Below are 17,858 nucleotides of genomic sequence, written 5' to 3' on the forward strand. Positions count from 1 at the left end.
CCTTCTGACTACCAGACCTGTGCTGTACCCATTAGACTATGCTGATTCTTAATTTCCACAGGATCCTCACACACTTAAAAAGAGATCTATGCCACAGTTTAAGGAAGGGTTGCAACACAAGGAGGAATTCCAAGGACAAGATTAAGACACACAGAACAAAGTAGAAGTGGTAAAAAGGTAGAGGAACCAATAACCAGTGAGAGAGCTTTCAGTGACATCACTCTGATGAAGCTTTTCTCTGGAGTACAGCACATTCTCCCACACACTCCTGTTCTCAGTGGGGAGAAGATGTACTGAAGTAGTATTTCACCCCAAACAGACCGTCTTCATCTCCCCAACTTGACACCACAAGGAAATAGAAGCACTCATTGATAGAGGTCTCATTTCATTTTTAAAACTGGAAGATAGATGTCTTTCTTTGCACGAATAGTCTCGGAAGAGGCACAGAGACCTTCCTGTTTGGGAGAAGCAGTAACAGCGACCAAACCATTCCCATACATCACCCACTGTAAAAAAGAGAGCCGATTGACCAAAAGGATGATCATCTTCTTCTGGTGGTTTCCAACCACTTCCCTATAAATTTACTCAAATCAAGAATCAATTAGCCACCTAGAGTCTCTTGGCCTGCTGTTGTCTTAGAAAAATGACTGGTTCATTACATTGATTTCATTGTTCTTGTCTGTCTGCCTCCCCCGATTAGACTGTAAGCCCGTCAAATGGCAGGGACTGTCTCTATTTGTTGCCGACTTGTTCATTCCAAGTGCTTAGTACAGTGCTCTGCACATAGTAAGCGCTCAATAAATACTATTGAATGAATGAATGAATGAATGTAAATCTGGGCTGGAAAGAAAGTGACAGTACAGGGTGAACAACATTGAAGACTCATTGCACTAAGCCTGTGATGACAGGTAGTGGTTTTGGATTTCACAATTAACCTTATAAGATTTTTAGCATTAAATTCATTAAAGTGTTGATCTGTTTTTCTTAAAATTAATGCTGATTTAAATGTTTGTTTTCCTCTGCTCTTGAATCACCATGCTCCTTTCCCCAACTTTATTTCCCATAAAAATGCATCTGTCAAAGTGAGGTTTTCCTTCGTACATCATAAGGACGGGAATTTACATTTTGTAAACCTCCAAAGGCAAATCAGAATAATTTAAGTTTCTTCAAGCAGCTAGCTTCAATTGTCATCTTCTTTACGCTGTGCCAAAATATATCACTTTAATCATGATGGGAGGAAAGCAGATTATCAGGTACAAATAAGATTCACTGCTTATATACATGGCCACTTTTTTTCCTTACGTTTCTCAGTGCTACAGGTAGTAAGAGCCTAGCTCTACTTTGACAAAGCTAACTGGCAATTATTTAAGCATTGCAGTAAGGTGTGTATTAAATATGTCAGGCCTTTTCTTAAAAATATCAATCCTGAAAAAAAAATTTCACTTGATAGGTATTGTTTCTTTCAGATAGTTGACTCCAAACAAATTAATCATATACTCAGGAAGTCATAATTTTCATAATTCCTTGAATATTCAGTGAAAAGGAATGTTTGATGCACAGGGCAGAAGATCTGATGAGATTTGATTAATATCGGAATTGTGACTCTTACCTCTCTTTCTTGGTCTTTATCTCTCCCAGGAATCCTGAAGGGAGCACATTTGATTTCTAGTAAACTTCCTAGGGCATCATGGTACAGAGGGTCTTTTACAGTGGAGAAGAAGGTCCCTCTGGACTTCCAGGTAAGTTGCAAGTCAGGAAACATTCTTATAACATAACATATAACTTATAAAGATATTTATATATCTTTATATTTTATGAATTATTTATTCATATTAATGCCTGTCTCACTCTCTGGACTGTAAGCTCATTATGAGCAGGGAACATGTCTGCTAATTCTGTTGTACTGTACTCTCCCAAGTGCTTAATACAATGCTCTGCACATAGTAAGTGCTCAATAAATACAATTGATTATTGATTGATAACTATAGAATTGCCTGAGTTGAAGATATCACTTTTGTCTCAGGAATATCTCTTGCTTATTGTAAACTTTGGTTAAAAATTCACCAAATAATTACTGAAAAATTGAATACTAAACCCATTTTATTTAGATCACACTGTGTATTGTAATCTGTTTGGGAGGCTGTTCAATTCTACATCAGGTGGACTGTGTAACTTCCTTTTCGTGTGTTGGCTGTGCGGTTTCTTTTTTCTTCTTTCCTGGGATGTCAGAGCATTTTGACTCTTTTAAAGAGGAAGCTTGGAACAAACAAGTTAGCACCTGACCCTCCACAGCACTTGTTAGGTGTGTGGTCTTATTGGTCTTGTACAAATATTTCTCAAAATGGGACACATCCTACAGTTTTGATAAAATGCTATTTCCTTTGCTCCAGTGTGGCCTACCCAGGGGGAAAGAAGGAAGGAAGAAGATTTTAATTCATCCAGTGACTCTTGTTGACCCAGAAATTTAGAAATGGCTTCTAAATGCCTCTCAGTGCCAACCCTCTCCCCATTGCATTGCTCCTGCTTCCCCAAGCCTCAGAATGTACTAGAACATTGTCCAGGTACATTCCAGCCTGTAGTGTATGTGACCTCAGAGAGGATTAGAAAAACTCCTCTGGCAAGATGTGGGAAGGAAATGGGTTTAATGCCTTGAGCTTTGAGTGCTGTTTCTTTCTAAAGATGTGAAAAGGGCCTTCGTGGGCAGAGAGGCCTTTGGACGCACTAATGGGTGAAATTCTAAATGAGAATGAAGTCTACAAGCTGGAGAACTAGGCTATCCTGGAGTTTGAGATCATTCTCCATAAATTCTAACTAAATTAGTCTCACACTGCCTCTCCCACTGCCCTGCCATCTGCATAAATAACAGGAGTACTATAAATCATTTCCTGCAGGATTGCATGGGGATCTGTGGATCTAAGCTATGCTACATTAGAAGCTTCTTCCTCGTGGAACATGCTAATTTCCAGGACGATTTTCATACTGGGCTCACTGATGGTTTGCAAAGAAACATGGGAAATAAGCTGTAAGAAACAGAAAGGTATAGCAATTTAAGGAAGCTCTTTCTGTGATAGTCATATGACTAAGGTAGTCAAATTAGGATCAAATTTACCTCTCTGGTACTGGTAATACCATCGGGCGATGTCTAGGAGAAAGTAAGAAAACATTTAACACAAGCTTCTTTTAGAGAAAATACAATATACACTTTTGTATTTGATTGTATCACTGTTCTCTGGGTGGGGCCTCTTCAGAATGCTTCCTGTTCCTGGTTTTGGAGTGAATAAACTCTTCCTTTTATAGGAGACAACATGTGGGCTTGTCCCCACATTAACCCGACCCCATATGCAGCAGGTCTGCTGAGAGGAGACGACCACCCCTAAGCCTGGAACTTCACAACTTTGCCATGCATCATGGCTTGGGCTGGAGAATCGTGCAATCATTCATGCAACCATGCACCTGGAACAAGAGGTGAATGAAGTAGAATGAGGATGATATCTTGAAAAAGAGCAGTTTCTGAAGATTAGATTGTGAGAGGCTCATCCCCAAATTGCATCTAAAAACCTGCAAGAAAGTACTCCCTACCTGAGTAAGCTTTTGCTTGTCCTTCCTCCTCTTTTGCTTTAGAAATAACTGTGTGGAGAGGCACCATCACCACTCCTGGAGAAAAAGCCAAGTTTGGATGTCTAGAGAGAATAAGGAGGCTTCCTGTAGTCCAAAATAGATAGGACATAAGCTTGAGGGTAGTGTGAGATTTGGCATACTCCATCAGTGCTCCTCAGTCTGGGTCTCAACAGTCACTAGGTGCCCCTCTGGCTCTATGGAACTCATGGGGGACCCCTCAGGATGCTGTCAGGATCCAAGCTGCAAGTGACTCTGGGATGGGCTCCCCATGGCTCTCAGTTTGGGGATCTTCACAGGCCCTTTCCCAGAGACCACCAAAATGCTGTGGGGATTCAGATCCACCTTAACTCTGTGGTGATCCCTGAATCAGGAACTTTCCCAGCCTAAGCCAACTCCAGGTAGGGTCCCCTGGAGGGGGTACCCTGACGCTTCCAGGCCTCCACTGATAGAGACCCTGGATGTAATCACAATAACAATAATGATGATGGTATTTGTTAAGTGCTTACTATGTGCCAAGCACCATTGTAAGCCCTGGGATAGCTACAATCAGGTTTTCCCACGTGGGGTCCACAGCCTTAATCCCCATTTTACAGTTGAGGTAACTGAGGCATAGAAAAGTTGAATGACTTGCCCAAAGTCATACAGCTGATAAGTGGCAGAGCCAGGATTAGAACCCACTACCTCTGACTCCCAAGCCCAAGCCCTTTCTACTAAGCCACGCTGCTTCTTGTCTGGAGGCCCATACTCCAGGTCTAGTTCTCCCTGAAATTTTCTCCCAAGCCAATTGTCAAGGAAACTTGGCCAACTGTCAGGCACCAGAGTAATGCATTTGGAAGTCTGGAATTACTGCAGTATGAGGCTTCATCCAAGGAGGGTGAGGATAGTGTTGTCCTGGGCTCAAAGACAGTGGGATGTTGGATCTGACAGCCTCCACTTCCACAATTTCCCCAGACTGTAACCTGTGCCCATCAGCTCTAGCGTAGCTAGAGGGGAGCGAGGGGGGCGGTCCACCCCGGGCGACAATTTTATGGGGGCGGCACTTTTAGGTCTGCTGTATAAGACTATATAGGCTGTATTTAAATAAAAGTGGTTTTAATGTCGGGACACTACTCACAGTTGAAGGACCTTTTTGATTTCGAGTAAGTTAAACTATGACATATGTATTTAAGTGATTTTTATCTTGGCCGAACAATAAACATATTCAGGGCTGTTTTATCATTGTTGACTACGTGAAACCTGTGAACAGACCCAGGGGGCATTCTTTTAATGCCGCAGCACCGCTGAGTGGGGGATAAGCCATCTTGAGGCGGGTGGGCACGCCAGGCAGCAAACTCAAGGGCTGCCCTGGATGGCACACATTCTAGCTACACCACTGCCCATCAGGGAAGACTACTCCACCTCTCTCCAGAAGCTGCCATGACTCTGCTGCCACTCTGTGCTGTTGTCCCATCTCACTGTTCCCACTGGCTCACATTCAATTGTCATCAGTGTGTTACAGCCTAGACTGCCCAATTTATGATTACAGTGGTCCAGATATTCTTTCTGTCAGTTTGTGGTGGAGCTTTAAATTGAGGTATGTTGTTTAATGGTATTCGTTAAGCATTCACTGTGTGTCAAACACTGTTGTAAGCCTGGGATAGATGGGGTTGGACACAGTCCCTGTCCCATATGGGGCTTGCTGTCTAAGTAAGAGGGAGAACTGGAGAACTGTGGCACAGAGAAGTTAGGTATCTTGCCAAGATGACCCAGCAAGCAATTGGCAGAGCTGAATTGAAACCCAAGACCTCTGCCTCCCAGGCCTGTGCTCTTTCCACTAGGCAATGCTGCATCTAGTTCTAGAACGTGCTTCTGTGAAGTTATTGGAAATATGCAATAAAAAGATAAAGTAAATAATTTGATTATTCAACATTATCAGTAGCCCTCAGAACTCCTGAACAAGGGCTTCAATTGCTAATTGAGCTGTGATGCCTCAAGGTCTACGTGATGAAGACCTAGAAATGGGGACGATGATCTTACGCTCCATGAGAACCAGATTAAACCAAAGTAAATGACTACAATATGTCTTGAGCTAAGAAAAGGTAGAACCCCAAGTCCTGGGATAGAAGACATCAGAGAAACTCACCCATGTACTCTTAAAGTGGTGGTGTTTTAGGTTCATTCGACCATCCTGGAAAACAGCCAAGAATAAAGAGCATAGGCCTGGGGGTCAGGAGATCTGGATTCTACTCACAGCTCTGCCACTTGCCTGCTGTATGACCTTGAGCAAGTTGTTTTACTTCTCTTGGCCTCAATTTCCTCATCTGTAAAATGGGGATAAAATAAATGTTCTCCTTCCCCCTTAGACTGAACTTCTCAGGGACTGGGACTCTGTTTGATCTGCTTATTTGGTGTTTATTTCAGCGCTTAGTACAGTTCTTGGGAAACAGTAAGCACTAACACATCTAACAGTTAATATGAGGATTATTACGATTATTATGATCTCTGGTTTGTCATTATGGACTGTTGAGTGGCTCAGTACACACCCTCAAGCCATCAGTGGCTGCTAGGAGCCCAGTTTTTCAATACGCCGGTGAACAGTCTGGTATTTTTATCCAGAAGGAAAGCACCCCCTCTGCTGAAGATGTGATGCTGATTGCTAACAAAATGCTTCTAGCAGGAACAAAATAAACAGAGCATTTTTACATAACAAGATTCTTCATAGCTTAGGTCATTGCCTGGGCTTTACTGCTATTTTCCACATATTCCCCAAGCCATGAAACACAAATCAACCTTGGCTTCAGCCTATTAAATGAATCCCAGGATGTTTGGCATCACCTCTGAAATTCAAGTTTATGTGTTTTATAGTACCTCTTATAGTTCTAAGGTTCCGATTAACATAGCATTACACTTAAAATTGAACTTTGTCCTCTCTACTTAGGCCATTTAGTGTAGCTTTTCCGAGGGTAATTTTCTTATTGCTATCCTGGGTGAATTCTCCAAACAGCTACAGACTCTAATAAAATCTAGAATGTACATTTACAAACTAAACATAAGCCCTGGTTTTCATGAACTCTCTAATTCTGGGAACCCTCCAAGATGGCAGAGCCGGAGCCCTGGATCCAGATTAGCTTAATGTCCCCGACTATATTTTCTCCTTGCTAGTTCTGTGACGCTCCAAACACATTTGGCCCCAGCATTTATCCTCTTCATCTTTCCACCTGTTTTGCAGTGTATGGGAAATTTAATCCAGACATTTCCTGTGGATGTCACTAAAATTCCAGGAAGAATGTACTGCACAACCAGTAAATTCTACTTTTTTGTCCAGGAATAAATGATGCTAAAATCTCTCTTCTATCCTCAGTCCCAAGGGAATCAGAGAGGGGTAAAAAAATTCCAGAAGGGTCACCTGACTCCTGCAGAAGCTGTATAAAACTATCTCAACATATTGATTTGCCATCATGGTTAAAGACTTCCAGGCAGGGAGTAGCCTGGCCCTCTTGAGGAGCAAACTCTTCAGATTCTTATTTAATCAATCAATCAATCGATAAGTGATATTTACTGAGTGCTTTCTGTGCACAGAACGCTGTATTAAGCCTTTGGGAGAGTGCAATACGCTTGTTAGACATGGTACCTTATTGACTTCTGCCAGATCACTGCGTATCCTATTGAGTGGGCCCATGACCCCATGTGCAGGTGCTGATGATTCTAGTGCTCTGAACTATCAACAGAACTCCGGGTTTCTCTCTGGGAGAAACACTCCTACAGGGGAGGATCTAGGAAGAGATTAGAGAAGTTTCTAATGGCTGCATTCTTCATGTTACATCTATTCCTGGCAGCCATTACCTATTGTGATGTAGTATATGGAGCACTAGATTGGGAGTCAGGTGACTTGAGATCTAATTATAACTCCACCAACTTGCCTTCTCTGTGACCTTGGGCAAGTCCCTTAACTTCTCTGAGCCTCAGTTTCCTCAACTGTAAAATGAGGATTCTTCCTTCCCCTCAGACTGTGAGCCCTTTGTGCATAAGGACTGTGGCTGATCTGATTATTCTGTAAGTATTGATAATACTAATAATGATAATAATAATATTTTAAGTGCTTAATATGTGCCAAACAATGTATTAAGTGCTGGAGTAGATTCAAAATAAGCACATTCCACATGGGACTCCCTAAGTAGGAGTGAGAACTGGTATTAAATCCCCATTTAGCAGACAAGGGAACTGTGACACAGGGAAATGAAGTCACTTGTCCAAGGTCACACAGCAGGACCTGGGATTAGAACCCAAGTCCTCTGAGTCCCAAGGTTATGCCCTTTCCACTAGGCTATGGTGCGTCCTGTGATCTAGCCCAGCACTTAGAACAGTTCTTGGTACATAGGAAGAACCTAACACATTTATTATTATTATTATTGTTGTTATTGTAACTCACAGCCTGCAGTTTGCCTCACAGATATAGCATTTGCTTCTTCCTAAAAGGGCTTTCCAGAGATGAACTAAGCAGGAAGTTGAGAGGCATCATTTGACTATTGATGCATGGACAGCTGAGGGCTCGAACAAGCACGAAGGAGGGAAGCATCAATAATATGTGCCCAAGTGTTGGATTTACAGGAATAGAGATACAAGAACACCTGTTGTCAGAATCTCAGGTGGCAAAGGATTTCTGGATAGACTAGGCAAAAAATTAAAGGACTTGAAACTCCGGAGCCTGACGCACAAGAAAAAAATTGCCAGCTTCGTAATGAAAGACCAGATCTGGTAGCAGAGATTGGGATGGAGCCAAAACAAAGGCATTTTCAGGGGACAGCAGAGAAGTGATTGAATGAACACAGATGAGATGAGATCTTGAAGGGAGGTAGGCAGCAAGGAAGTTTTAAATATAAAAATCTAATTATGAGTTGGGTATTTTAAACAGTTGATTTTTATAACAAAAAAACAAAACAAAAAAAGAAACAAACAAAAAACACCACAAAAAGCATTTCCTCCTAAAGCCCTACAAGGAGAGATGAGATTCATTAAATTGTTCTGGGTCCTTCCTGGAAAACAATCGCAAAGAGGTTCCCAAGGCAACTCAACTTCGGCTCTATCATTTCAATCCAGCTAAGGTACTTTGGAATAAAAGTTTGATGATGTGTTCATGCACCCACGATCTGCTCCCTGGGGCACTCACTTTGGCTTTGGGGAGATGATTAGGCAAATTAAGGAAGCAGCAACATCAGCAGAGAACATTTACAGGCCATGCTGGGAGGGAACACTGCCTTGCTGATTCCCAGTGGGATTCAGATACTGAGGTGCTCAAAACAGTCTATTATTAAGCAGTTACAAGCTGAGTGACTCTGGGCCCAGGAGGGCCTGAGGGCAAATTGAGTGTGAGATTCTATCCTATCCCTGTGAGTTGTATGTGCATGTATGTACGTGGATTGGGGCTCTCACTTATAGCTGTTCCTACCCAGACTGCTGAAATGCCTACTTTTCCCATATCACAGCCCTGGGAGGAACAAAACAGGGGAATCTAGTTTAGGAGAACTCTGTCATCTTCATATTATAGGTGGAGAAACTGAGGCTAAGGGAGGGGAAGAGTCAAAGTAAAGTGAGTCAGAGAATGAATTTCTTATAGAAGCTTTGTCTTTTCAGTTCCAAGGCTGGCTTTTATCTCCAGGATGCTATTGTTTTTATGTATCACAATCACATTCCTGCCTATAAAGTGTCTACCTCCGAGAAACCAAAGAGCATTACTATTGTTTGAATCAGGCCAGCCCTCTCAGTATCCCTGGGAGGAAGGCATGGCTGTCAAAATATGGTCGAAAGTGTATTAATACCTGCATTCAGGATTAAAGAGTACTCAGATTCTCATTACGGAGTAGAGAAAACATACGGTATAAGTTGTAGAGGTTGTAGGCCTGTCAAATGGGTTCTGGAGGTTGGCAGTCAATCACTCAGTTTACTGATTGAATGCTTATTAAGTGCAGAGCATTCACACAGTCAATCAAATTTTTCTGAACGCTTACTGTGTGCAAAGCACTTTACGAAGCACTTGGGAGAGTGCGATATAACAATAAACAGATACAATCCCTGCCCACACTGTACTATGTGCTTAGTAATTCACTAACCCATTTGAAATGAACACATGTGGAAAATACTAGAGATAATCGGTGCTTGTGCCCCTTCCCTGCTCTCCATACTGAGATTGTTTCTCTCTGTCATCTACCCTCGGTGCTCCAAATTGCAGGTAATGGAATTGTTCTCTCAATGTGAAAATGCAATTCCAAATTTCAAAACCATAAACAAGACCTAAGTGTATGAGGATCTTCAGGCACTAAGTAACAGGGCTAGAGATGTCAAACTGTGGTCCTTTCCAAGGCTGAGATTGGGAGATTCTTAAATGTGCACTTAATAAATGAAATCCTTGCAGACACTCTGTGAATTATTAATGACGTTATTCAGCTTTGATTGTTTTCTTCTTTCTTGGAAAGGTTATTCTCTAAAATGCCTGTGATGAACCTGAATGGTATACCACAAATGGACATATTTTATGCAGAACTTGGTCATGATAATAGTCCTGTCTCATTTAAAAGCAAATCAGACATTATGAACTTCCTGATTTATTAATGCATTGATTTCTATAAATGTCAGTGCATTTTATATCTCAGTTAGAGAGCAAGGGGAACAATCAATAGATGGAAAATAAAATATAAAATGAAGCAATCATTAGAGAGAATTGAAATGCTGTCTGGTTTTATCTGTGCTTTCACACTGGAAAACTAAAAGCCCTATAATTCCACTGAGGGGAATCTCAAGAAGGAAGTCAGACATGGGAGAGATGAGCCACTGAAGGAGGTGAGGGAGGTTCGGTTTTCACTTTATCTCTGAAACTAACCAGAGTGAAATAAACTGGAGAAGAAGGGTGAAATTCTGAGCATGCCAAGAAACAGGGCTCAAGAATAAGCTGACCAAGTCAGAGAAAGGAACTGTGGGAAAGACCTTCACCTGAAGCCAGTTTAAGCCTTATCGAGAGATGCAAAATCAGGTTTAAACAGAAAGCAAATCAGGAAGTGTGAGGCTGCTGCCTGGTAATGGCTTTATGGGGCTCAATTTGCTTCTCATAGATTCTCCATTTGACTCTTTCCTTAGATCTTCCTCCATGAGGTCATTTTTTAAAGGTAACAATAATGACATTTCTTAAGTGCTTGCTATGCCAAACAACGGTAGACTCAAGATAATCAGGTTGGACACAGTCTCTGTCTCAAATGGGGCTCACAGTCTAAGTAGGAAAAAGAACAGGTACTTTATCCCCATTTTACAGGTGAAGAAATCGAGGCACAGTTCAGTTAAGTAGATTGCAAAGGTCAAAGGTCACACAGCAGACAAATAGCAGATCGGGATTAGAACCTAGATCTTCTGATTCCCAGGCTTGTGCTCTTTCCTCTAGGCCATGCTGCATCTCTTTTTCTTCAGATCATCAACATCATCATCTATGGTATTTATTGAGCTCTTACTGTGTGCAGCACACTCTACTAAATGCTTGGGAGAGTACAGTACAATAGAGTTGGTAGGGATATTCCCTGCCTATGACGAGTTTACAGTCTTGAAGGGGAAACAGACATTAATCTAAATAAATGATTTATAATATAAAATTCTTAGGTATGTACATAAATGCTGTGGGAAAAGCTCAAAACCTTTGGTAGTTGGCCAACAAGTTGGAAGAGTCCAACAAATGCTTAACATTGAATTGGTGCTCTATGTTGTTTTTTCATTTTTAAAAGGTATTTATTAAGTGCTCATTATGTGCTAGACATTGTTCTAAGTGCTAGGGGAGATACAAAATATCCAGTTGGGCACGGTCAATGTCCCACATGGGTCTCACAGTCAATCCCCATTTTACAGATGAGGTAACCGAAGCACTGAGAAGTGAAGTGACTTGCCCAAGGTCACACAGCAGACAAGTGGCAGAGCTGGGACGTAGAACCCAGGTCCTTCTGACTGCCAGACCCATGCTCTATCCACTAGGCTACGCTACTTCTTCTATCTGTGAGGTCATTTCTGTGTGTCCCATATTCTCCCCATGCTCTATCCACTAGGCTACGCTACTTTTTCTATCTGTGAGGTCATTTCTGTGTGTCCCATATTCTCAAGGACTATATATTCATATAACATAAAAACTGCATAGGAAAACGCAGTGGATATTCTTATTGAGCATCATTCCAGGGGAACTTACCAGCAAATCTAGTGTTCTGTTTTGGATCGTGGAGAGACTGGTGGGTGATTTCAGATACTGGCTTCTTAATGAGCTTTTTTGCTAGGAAGGGAGTGAGGCCGAGGCCTGCTGAGATCTTAACATAACTAACCATTAGGCTGAGCAAAACGCTGCAGGAACAAATGAATGATTTTTGTAGTGTATTAGGATGAATGAGCCAGGATTAATTAGTTCAGTTAGTTTGTGAATACATTAGTGGGTCACAAGGCTCTGAAGCCTATTAATCTTGAGATGAGTAGGGGGGGAGCAACTGCAGAGACCTCCATGAGACTCAGCTATAAGTTTCCGTCAAGGAGCCTGATTTCTGAATTCAAAGCTTCCTGCAATTCAGTTCCTTTGAAACACAGGCCGTCCTCGGTGTTCATGGGGTTTTCAAGATGGCTTAGTAGAAGGTTATTTTTTTTAAGAAGCTTGATCTCAGTACTTCAATGGCCAGAACCACAGCTAGCTTCTTAGTGGTGCCTCTCTTTATAATGCTAAAGTATTCCAGAAGTATTCTTTGTTATGTTGTGGGGAACCATTCATTCATTAGCTGTTTGTAGTCATCCTAATAATGGAAGGAATTAGACCTCGCAGAGAGAAGTCTGCTTCCTAGACTAGAGCTCAGAGGAAGCCTGGGGACTGAGATGGCCCTTGGCTATAGCAGTCAACAATCTCCATAATTTTCCTCAAACAGATCACAAACACTTGCCAATGTGTTTCACTCAGATGTGCTGCTGCTGGCAGTTCTGCCCACGAACCTGTAACTTCACCTAGCCCCAGGATTACAGAAACATCAGGCAGCGGGATGGTTTAGTGGATAGAGCATGGGCCTGGGAGTCACAGGAGCTGGGTTCTAATCTCGGCTCCGCAACATTCATTCATTCAATAGTATTTATTGAGCGCTAACTCTGCGCAGAGCACTGTACTAAGTGCTTGGAATGTACAAATCGGTAACAGAGACAGTCCCTGCCCTTTGACGGGCTTACAGTCTAATCGGGAAAGACAGACAGACAAGAACAATGGCAATAAATAGAATCGAGGGGAAGAACATTTCATTAAAACAACAGCAAATAAACAGAATCAGGGTGATGTACATCTCATTAATAAAATAAATAGGGTAATGAAGATATATACAGTTGAGCAGACGAGTACAGTGCTGAGGGGATGGGACGGGAGAGGGGGAGAAGAGGGTTTAGCTGCGGAGAGGTGAAGGGGGGGTAGAGGTAGCAGAGGGAAAAGGGGACCTCAGTCTGGGAAAGCCTCTGGAGGAGGTGACCTTGGGCAAGTCACTTCACCTCTCTGTGCCTCAGTTATCTCATCTGGAAAATGGGGATTAAGAGTGTAAGCCCCATGTGGGAGAGGGACTGTGTCTAACCTCATTAGCTTGCATCTACCCCAGTGCTTAGAACAGTGCTTGGTACACAGTAAGCGCTCAAAAGTAATAGTATTATTATTATTATTAATGATTATTACCAGAGCCAATGATGCTGCCGAGAGAAGGAGCCTTCCAAAACCTGAGTTCTAGTAGTCCTAGGTTACTGTTCTCTTTGATGGCCTCCAGCCAGAGCTGTCTCTCTCTTGTAGGGTTCTCCCATCTCTGTTGTTGGTTTTTTTTGTACTTATGCATACTCTACTTACTAGGTTGTACCAGACACTGTAACATGCAATAGGGTAGATACAAGATAATCAGGTAGGACACAGTTCCTGGCCCACCTGGTCACATCCATTCTCAGAAGACAGAAACCTACTCTGAGTCAAGATCTTCTCCACCTAATGAGGCTTTTCAAAAAAGGTCTTCCTTATGCTATCCTCCCTACAAAAAGGTTTTCTCCCTCTCTTCTGCATTGTAACCACTTGAGGGAATATTTCTGCCTGCTCAGGCCACATTGCAAATTTCTCAAAGCTGTACTGCTGAAAAAGTAATTTTTGCTCCAGCCCGGTGGATAGATTTTTAATATTTCATTAGAGGAATCTTCAGCTCACTGAGAGGGCAGGACTCGTTATTAAATCCCCACTGCTCTCAGCTTCTCTTCTTTGCTAGCGGTATTATTCATTCATCTCCAGTCAGACAATTTAATATTGAAACGTCTAATGGGGAGCTGTTGATATTTTGTAAAGCTGCTCCATACCTGAGGCCATCGGAGAGCTGGGTGTGTGCTCCCTGCCTCCCAGGCTGGTCCTGAAGAAGAGCAGGCTGAGGTGGAAGGGCCCTCCCAGGGCTTTCCTGAGCTGCTCCTACACTGTGCTCGCTTCTTCCCTTCTCACTGACTCTAGCTCCCCTTTGCTTGGTGGCCAAGCAGTTCCTCTGGCAGCTAATTTTTCACTAGGTGAGAGGAGGGCCACAGCATGCTGTTCTCTAACCGTGGCAGTGTTGCACCAACATGGCTGGCATTTGGCATTCCAATTTAACCTGGATGTAATACTAATAATAATGAAAATAATGATAATTGTGATATTTATTGAACTCTTACTATGCACCAAACACTACTAAGCTCTGGAGTATGTGCAAGAAAATCATGTCAGACATGTTCCTTGTTTCACATGGGACTCACAGTCTAAGTAGGAGGGAGAACAGGTATTTTATTCCCATTTTACAGATGAGGAAATTGAGGTACGGAGAAGTTAAGTGAGTTACCAAAGATCACGCAGCAGGCAAGTGGTAGAGATGAAATTAGATCTCAGGTTCTCTTACTCCTATTTCTAGAACTTAGAAAGGAGCTCCTCTAGGAGCAGTCTTTGGTGGGGAGGGGACAATGAAGGAATCCTATTAGGAGAACCTCAGATTAGATTAAAAGGAAAACTTCCTGATCATCAGAAAATGGAAATAATGATAAAGGAGGTGGGAGAGTTTCTTTCCCAGAGGTTCTTTAGGGCAGTGCACCATCTTTTCTGACTGAAGAATGAACAGAGTGATCTGAAAGCAATGGGCAGAACTAGATATCCTCTGGAGGGCTCTGGCAGCCCCTAAGGCTCCGTTTGAATGATGGGAGGCCTCTGGAGGTGGCCCAGACCTTTCCTTTAGGAGCAGTAGAGGACTGTAGGGATGAAGATGGCCTTTCCACAACCTTTTTGTATTTCCAAAGAACACCACTATATTGTACTATTTGATCCACCCACTCCTGATGGAGGATTCAAGGAACATGCCCATAATGACTGGAAGAACAGGGCTGGGTCAGATGAAAGTTTGCTGGAGGCAAGAGTTCTGCTCAGGCTCTGTATGTGGGCAGTCTTAACCCCTTGAAAGTTGTATTTAAGGGTGTTTCAGGAGTCCACTGAAGCCATATAGAGTTAACCTGTAGGGAAACCACAAAGTACTGGAGTCTTGAGGATATGCTGGAGTCTTGTAGACCTCTCTAAATGACTTGAGAGCAGAGATCACGTCTACTTACTTGTACTCTCCAAGGGCTTAGTACAGTACTCTGTTTACAACTGAACTCTCAGTAAATACCACTGATGATTGATTGATTGAGTGGGTGGTTTCAGAGTTCAGAGGTCCTGCTTTCCCATCCCAGGAACACTTGTCTGTGTTGAAAGAGCACTGGATGAAAGAGGGGGCAAATGATCGATCTGGTCAGTCCTTCTACCCCTAATGAGGCTTTTCAAAAAGGTCTTCTTTATGTTCTCCTTCCTGCAAATAGGTTCTTTTTCTTTTCTGAATTGTAGCCTGGATGGGAAGGGAGGCATCTTTACACCCTACGCACTGCTTCCCAACTCCTTTCCTTCTTCCACTCTCTGCCCAAATATGAAGTCCTGGAGATCAGTGTGAAACAGGGCCAAGTGGAAGCCCTCTCCAGCTTTTCCTATTTTCTGTCCGTCTCTGTCTTTCTCATTCAAGGCTAAACATTTTCATCAGTCCATTACAGGGACTGTGTCCGACTTGGTTATCTTGTATTTCCCTCTAGTATAGTTCTTGGTACATAGTAATTGCTTAATAAACATCACGGTTGTTATTATCAATATTATCATCACCATCATCATCATTATTACTACCGTAGATTATTTATAGAAAACAGGTTGCCGAATCACAGTACTTAAAGCTATTGGGAATATCACGGAGCAGGATCAGCTCAAGAAGATTGACTGTGCCTAAGAACAGCCCTGGAGAGAGAGCTGGACCTTGGGTTTGGGTGAGCTGAAGGGCTATCTAAAGTCAAAAGCCATTCCTGTCATTCATTCAGTCATATTTTTTGAGTGCTTACTGTGTGAAGAGTACTGTATTAAGTGTTTGGGAGAGTACAGTGTGAAGATAAATGGACATATTCCCTGCCCACAAGGAGCTTGTAGTCTAAAGCCTGAATGATCCAGGCTCCTCGTGGTGGTAATGGTCGTCAGAAAAACCAGCTCAATTCCCTGCATTGTAAGTTAAGGTTTAATAATGTTGGTATTTGTTAAGTGCTTACTATGTGCAGAACACTTTTCTAAGTGCATAGTATTGACAATCTGCCTCATTCTTTCCCTGGACAACATGTCACTCCTGTCAGCTCAATAATCTCCCCACTTGCCTCACTCCTAGGGCTAGTTGCTCTGTCTCTGGGGTTCATTTTCATTGCAAGGGGGTATGTGTTGGTCTTTAACATCTCTAACTCACACCCCTGTCATGGGGATGGTTTCCAGTTGATGCTTTAAGGCTAAGAGTCACTCCATCTAACTATGGAGAGAAATATAAGATCACTCTGGTGGGCTGAATTTCTAAATGTCATTTCTATAACTGAGAATACCATTCCTACCATTGACAGGCAGCGTGTTCCAGGAAAAAGAAGAGCACAGAGATGGGAGTCAGGAGACCTGGGTTCTAATCCATTTGCCTGCTGTGTACTTTGGATAAGCCACTTTATTTCTCTGTGCCCCTATTTCCTTGTCTGTAAAATGGGGATTCAATACCTCCCTCTTAGATTGTGATCACCACATGGGACAGAGACTGTGTCTGATCAAATTGTATTGTATCTGCCCCATAGAAAGTGTTTAACAGACACCACTATTATTTTTAATGGAATTATCAGCATTATCTTCCCATTATTGTTTTTGAGGACTGTGGGTCAAAGTATGGCCTGGTGGAAAGAGCATGGGCTCAAAGTCAACTGCTCAAACTGTTCCCTTTTCCCTTTTTGGTGAAGGGTCTTTCCTCTTATCAAATGATAAATCTTTCTGGTCAGTTGGGAAGCACTTTTCCTTTCCTAATACAGTTACACTTCTTTCCTTGATCTTACTATGATGAATTCAAAGAAAACTGAATTCCTATCCTATAGCTCTAGGGTGTAGGGAACAAAAGCCATAGAGAGTATTTAGTCTCCCTCTGGTACAGGTCTCCTTTGAAGCCAATACCCTGGATAACCAGACAAAATTCTGATGCTTCTCATCGTCATTAATTTTTGGGGTTGGGGGTGATTTGCAGCAGGGCTAGGCCTTGTGAGCTTGGAGATGGCATTGGTGGGGGTCAAAAGGCAATGTTGCTTTCCACCCCATCTCCCCAGCCTTAGAGATGATAATGTGAAATAGAGAAAAGACTACTCAGTACAGTAGATGCCAGAAGGGGCTGTCACCCTCTGGGGACAACAGACTAACAAAGCATCCTCGGAATCCAATCAGTTCTACCAATATCCTTCCTGGAGGATAAATCCCACTTTCAGGGCTGCTGCTTCTTAATAAATACCTAGCAAAGCAAGAGACTATATATTTAATACCACATACATTAAATTGTTTCTGGCCTGGGAGCTTACTGGGATGTTTGGGGAATCTTCAGTTAGATAGTTCTTAGGGAAAATAGAGGGCTTGAATATCAAGCGATTTTTTGAATTATGTCTCTATTAGAATCTGTAAATTTCTCCCTAGGGAAACAGAGAAAGCTCTATTAGTTGAGCCATTTAAAACAGGATTGGAGGAAACAGTAGTGAATATACCATGGGGAACAATCATGGTAAACAAGAGTTTCAAGCGCTTCTGTGTAAACAGGTCTTAATGTGTTTTAAATATTGAATTCTTTTGACTGAAAACTTCCTGCTGATCCCACAGGCCAACCTGGAGAGGTCTC

The 17,858-nt window shown here is 42.4% G+C and overlaps 1 protein-coding gene across 6 annotated transcripts in view; it reads right to left on the reverse strand.

The window, feature by feature from the left end:
- KCNIP1 (potassium voltage-gated channel interacting protein 1) overlaps positions 1 to 17,858 on the reverse strand; it is a 353,510-nt gene that overhangs the window by 10,543 nt on the left and 325,109 nt on the right. Inside the window, exon 2 of one of the 6 annotated variants that reach the window (XM_007673341.4) lies at positions 3,110 to 3,142. The exons of the other annotated variants lie outside the window; for them this stretch is intronic. Coding sequence (XP_007671531.1) covers positions 3,110 to 3,142 — 33 coding nt within the window. The remainder of the gene's footprint in view (positions 1 to 3,109; positions 3,143 to 17,858) is intronic. 6 annotated transcript variants of the gene reach the window in all.

Source organism: Ornithorhynchus anatinus, chromosome X1 (genome assembly GCF_004115215.2).
Source record: "Ornithorhynchus anatinus isolate Pmale09 chromosome X1, mOrnAna1.pri.v4, whole genome shotgun sequence".
Taxonomy (NCBI): domain Eukaryota; kingdom Metazoa; phylum Chordata; class Mammalia; order Monotremata; family Ornithorhynchidae; genus Ornithorhynchus; species Ornithorhynchus anatinus.